General features: G+C 36.6%; 1 protein-coding gene across 1 annotated transcript in view; it reads left to right on the forward strand.

Annotated features, from left to right (window-relative positions):
* Positions 1–5724, forward strand: part of LOC107700936 (disabled homolog 2-interacting protein-like) — a 91638-nt gene that overhangs the window by 42554 nt on the left and 43360 nt on the right. Inside the window, exons 4-5 of the mRNA XM_016502810.1 lie at positions 4193–4346; positions 5150–5248. Coding sequence (XP_016358296.1) covers positions 4193–4346; positions 5150–5248 — 253 coding nt within the window. The remainder of the gene's footprint in view (positions 1–4192; positions 4347–5149; positions 5249–5724) is intronic.

Genomic DNA, 5724 nt, shown 5'->3' on the forward strand with positions numbered 1-5724 from the left:
ATATGTTGTCATTCTTACACTATAATACTGAACTTTGATTTCAGTGATTTGGACTATGAGATGGACACTTGCTTTTTGCACTCTATGTTGCACTTTACTTTTGCTTTAAAAAAAGGACTTCATTAGGTTTAATGAAAATATTCTTAAGTAAAATTGTTGATTTTTTTTTGTGGGAAATGAATCGCTTGGATTAATCGATAAATTAGTCGATAGATTAATCGAAATAAAAATAGTCGTTAGTGGCAGCCCTAGAATAATTAATGGCAAATTTTTCATTTTGGGGTGAACTATTCCTTTAATGCACTGCCGTAGCCCTTCATATTCATGGTTAAAAAGTGGCTGAGTTATTGTCTTGTGTTGCATAGAAAGTTATGAATGATATGAGATTTTTTATCTTCAAAACAAAAGATAAGCTTTATATGAGCCCATGGAAAGTGCTGAACTGTTCTCTGTTTCATTGGCACTTGATCCCTTTCCAAACTTGCTGACCAAAAAAAGAGCTTCTGAGGTATTTTCACTCCTGATCCCTTTTTCTCTCACGATGCAGTCTTGAAGAGCTAATATTAAGTCCTACTGAAGGAAACTGTCTGTTTCATTCAAAGCAAAAAGTTCATCTTTAGAGAACATTCTTTTGATGTTGAAAGTTTCATATCCAGTAACTAAGTGATTGATGACAGTTCAGATGAACCGCCAACACACACTGTTTCTTTAGATTTTTCCTTCTCTCTCTTCTAACATACTTTCGATCAAGCTGGTTTTTGACAGCTATTCCCAATACTTCCTGTCAGTGTCATCCCATCAATGTTTCCCGGTCAGGAAAACTGATGTTGGTTTCTTCTCGTTCTGGAACTCAACCTGTCGTTTGGACTGCTAGCTTGATACTCTGTCTTTCTAACGCTGCTTCAAGCATGGATCAATCCCACAATCCCCTCTGCTCCAATTACTCTCAGAGCCCTCTGCTTCGTTTCACCTCAGCCAATCAGAAATAAACCAGTTTGTGTACACACACACACACACACACACACGTTTTGCTCTCTGAAGCCTCAGTGGTTAGGAGACAAGGCTGGTCTCAGGAGTATAGTCTTACCTCTGAAGATCTTTGTGGAGGAGAGAAAGAAGGAGAGTGCAAGGAAAGGAAAACAAAGGAGAGGGGGAAGGGAGGTAAATAAAGAGTTCAGGGTAATAGAGAATATTAAATAATTTATGAGATACACACAGCAACAAACTGTTGTTGATGATGATTGTTTATGGAGAGAGATGTGGGTCGCTTCCTAGTAGATTTAATTGTCTCTTTGTGTGGGGGTAAATGTGGGTTTATGTCAAGAGAGCATCACCAGCATCACATTTAACAAGAGGTCAAAAATTGACCATGTGTGTTAGTTAATTACTAAACTGATTAAAAGGGAGAGTTCACCCAAAATTTTTTAATTTATTCACCCCTATGTCATTCCAGTTCTATGTTTGTTTCTCTTTTCTATGTAACACAAAATTAGATGTTAAGCAGAATGACCAAGCTGCGCTTTTTCCATACAAAAGGAGTATGGAAGTATGGCACGCATGCCAGTTTTTTCTGCACACAACAACATTAGCGAGCTGTGATGTCTGATTCAATGACTGAACCGGTAATTTTAAATGAGTCAGACAAAATCATAAAACAGCCTCAAACTTGCTCGAATTAGCTGTTTGAATCAGATTCACTTAGTGAACTGTTCAGAGAGTTCACAAGTGACTCCTTTACGGAACCACACTGTAATTGTTTTTTTTTTTGTTTTTTTACTTTTTTTTAATGTTTTTTATTATTTGAAATTGTAAATAAAACAACGTACGTTTTAGGGAGGAAAAAATATTTCCGTCATTAATCTTCAAATTTTTTTATTTTTACAATTTTAAAATTAAAAAGTTTCTAAACAATTTCAGTTCACTTCAGTCTGTTTGTTCACTAGTTGTTAATACGACAATGTGTAATTAAAGATACATATTCACAACGGATATATACGCTTCACCTTCCCCAGCTCCACCTGTATAGATCTGCTATGGTATAATTTCATGCATGTTAACATGAGGGTTATTTCATATGTTATATGTGCACCAGCAGTATTTCTTACATGCTCACAGCAGCAGGTTTGTGGATGTATTGGCAGTAACAAGTCTCAGCAAATGCAGCAGCAGTATAGCAGATCTATTCTATCAAGACCAAACACGTTAACATTGCCATGTATATTACCATGCTAAACTTTCTGAGAGTTGTCATGACAGAAATATAATTAAATATATAAATAATATAATTTATATGAATAATGTACACTAAAAAGTATTGTACAAAAAAAAATTGGTTGTTGAGCTCCAGTTGTAACAAATTTATACTAAATACAACTAGAAAACATCCTAGTTTATATAAATGCCTAATTCTTTTATGAAACTATAGATGGCGCAGGCTAATGGGTTCTTAACGTAATTGATGATATTCACAGCGTTAAATGACTTGGCACAAGCTGATTGGTTCATGTTGCATACGCAGCCAATGAGCTTGCTGCTTTACATTTAAATGGCTGGTTAGCATCCACTTAAGCATTTTGCAGTGCGCTTTCAGAGTTCCTCTGAAACCCTCCTCCTTCCCCAGCTCCACCTGTATAGATCTGTTACGGGTTTTTTTATATGCTATTTTTGCAGCAGCTGTATGTCTTAAATACTCACAGCACGTATCGCTGTATGCATTGGCAGTAGCAAGTTCCTGTACTTGCTTGCAGCAGCAGCAATAATCTACAACTACAGCAGTAACCAATAGCAGCAGCGTAGCTGATCTATTCGTCCAAGACCAGATCCATTACCATGCTAAAATCTTCCAAGAGTTGTCATGATAGAACTGAAGCCGTTTTAATCTGTACTCTAATGCCTTACCTAACCTACTATACTAAACCTTCATCACAGCCAGATGCACAGCAACCCAATTTTTAGGTGTATGCTGCAAAACATCATTGGGGTGTGTAAATAATGACAGAATTTTCATTTTTATGTGATGTATTCCTTGGAGATCAGCAGATGAAGAGTGTTCTGTGCACGTCTCTCTCCAGCTGACATGAAGGAATGAGTAGTGGAACTGTTCCCAGATCAGATCTGCTTTGTAGCAAACACTAATTAACGTCAGTTCAGACCAACACAGGCTTCATCTTAGATGAGATCTCCCACTCTAATTACAGCTGTAAACATGTTGGATTTTCCAATGATATGCTTGCTGTCGCCCATCGCTGTTTATTATGGATGCGGAACGTGTTGAATTAATGTGACACAAGTGGTATTGGCATCTTAAATGGCTTCATTCTTCACACATGCATGCAAGCACACATAACTTCCTCTATGATCTGGTACCTTTCTGACTTTTTTTCTTAGCAAGTTAACAGATATTGAAATGTGTGGCAGAGATTTTGTAAACTCTATTTTAGATTATTAAGAGATAATTAACAGTTTGAAGAAGGCACTAATTATTTTGTCAGAGCACTAATCAGTTTCTGTGCGCACTAACAATAACCGACAGCTCAGTTAATGACACCTGTAGTGATCAGATCACATAAACACTTTGCTCAAACAACACATGCTGAACAGCAAGCCTGTGTTCATTCACATACCTTAATGAGTAATTAATGCCTTTATGCAATATGTATGTCTCATATCATGCAGAATATTTTGAGGACATTTTTTTCTGACCCAGTTCGGACCTTTTAAGTCTTGTTTACTGTGATTTATTTTCTTAAGTTTTAAGTTTAAATTGCAGTGGTCTGAAATGAAGTTTATTTCCACTGAATTAGGAGTAATATTATAGAAAATTTGCTGTATGACCTCTATTATTGCTATATTATTGCTGCTGTCTTCACACTTTGCAGACTCAAATTATGTTGTTGAGGTTCAAACATCTATTATTCTTTGATCCTCGAAACTGCTGTGTCCTGTACACCTCTTTAAGGCTGCCTACGGAGTCTGTTGTCTCAGCATACTGTCTGTGAATAGGACCAGAACACGTGTCCTCATATTACACCTGCAATTTAGGCAGTGATAACACTTGCTTTGTGGTTGCCATAAATAAACCCATTCGGTTATCTTGTCTTGTTTTCAAGATAAACGTTTATGTGTGTTTTGAAAGTGTGTGTGTACACGAGAGGCACTTGTGTCAACTGGTTGGTTTGTGTTCCTGTCTCAGGTCTCATCTGATGCCCAGGCTGAAGGAGTCGCGCTCTCACGAGTCTTTGCTCAGTCCCAGCAGTGCAGTAGAAGCTCTGGACCTCAGCATGGAGGAGGAGGTCCTTATTAAACCAGTGCACAGCTCCATCCTCGGGCAAGATTACTGCTTTGAGGTATAGACACCTCTTTCACTTGCTTTACATTATTTACATTAATAAGTTCATTGATCTGATCTCTCTCAACCCTAGGTACATGTTAATTTAAATTTAATATTACAGTATATCATCATTCATAAGACAGTGGTTTTAACCAGGCAAGTTTCCAGCAAAAAGCAGTTTGTCTGATTATATAGATTTCCATTTAATCGTGATCTTAATTGAACAGTCCCAAAATCGATTTTTTTAAATCCCAGTTTCGATTTTGAATGAATAATTTGAATTTTAGTAGAGAAGAATTTTAAAAAAAAAGAGAGAATGAATTGTGTACAAAATGGCTATTATAACTGAAATGTATACAAATTATTTAAAATTTAATTAAAACCAGAATCAAATCAAGAGATTATAGATTAAGACAGAATTTAATCAAATTCAGAATCATATCAATTCAAGAGCGTGTGGATTAAACCAGAATATAATAAAATTCAGAATCAAATCAAATTAAGGAATTTAATCAAACCTGGGAAATCAGAATTTATTCAGTTTGGTTCAATTTTGATTCTCTTTTTTATAGCTTCTTTTATAGCTTGTGATTCATGGTCAGAACATGTGTGATTGTCTATATCCAGATTTCTGAACATGTTTTTTTAAATGCTGTATTTGTACCCAAAATATCTGTCAGTAAATGTGATTCAGTTTTGCATTTTGTAACATATATTCAAAGGACATTAAAACGTGGCACAGGTTTGCTTTTGATGTAAGTGAGCTGGAAGCCGTGAAATTGTTGCAGCAAGCTGACAATTATCAACCTTTTTTCCCAGGTGAGCACCTCCACAGGTAGTAAGTGCTTTTCCTGTCGTTCGGCCGCAGAGAGAGACAAATGGATGGAGAACCTGCGACGGGCCATCCACCCTAATAAGGTAAACTCGCCTTTCTGCAGAGTTGCTATTATTCCTGCATAGGCTAAAATCATACTTGATGCTCTGATTTATTACTGAAGAAATGCGACTCAATGCAAATAAAAAAGAGACATCAAATAATGTTTCTGCATCTGTAAGAATGATGAAATTCAGGGCCGTTTTTTCCATCGCTCTTTGATATAAGCACATGAGACGCAGGAAAGCAAAACATATGGCTGCTTTGAGATCTCACCCGACAGCTCATTTCACCAATCAATGATTAAGCAAATTAATGGTTAATTAGATTGGAACAAAAATTCAAGCACAACCTTCAAGTTATATTTGCCTTCTTCACAGCTTGCCTGGGGATGTGTTTAATGTCTCCCCATCGCTCAGTCTTACATTTTAATTACTCAGTGGGTTTCTGAGGTGAACACCAGAGCCAGGCTTTACAGAGCTTTGCTGTGAACAGATGATGCTTTCAGACAGATGTTGAT

This window comes from Sinocyclocheilus anshuiensis, unplaced genomic scaffold (genome assembly GCF_001515605.1).
Source record: "Sinocyclocheilus anshuiensis isolate Anshui unplaced genomic scaffold, SAMN03320099.WGS_v1.1 scaffold438, whole genome shotgun sequence".
NCBI classification, from domain to species: domain Eukaryota; kingdom Metazoa; phylum Chordata; class Actinopteri; order Cypriniformes; family Cyprinidae; genus Sinocyclocheilus; species Sinocyclocheilus anshuiensis.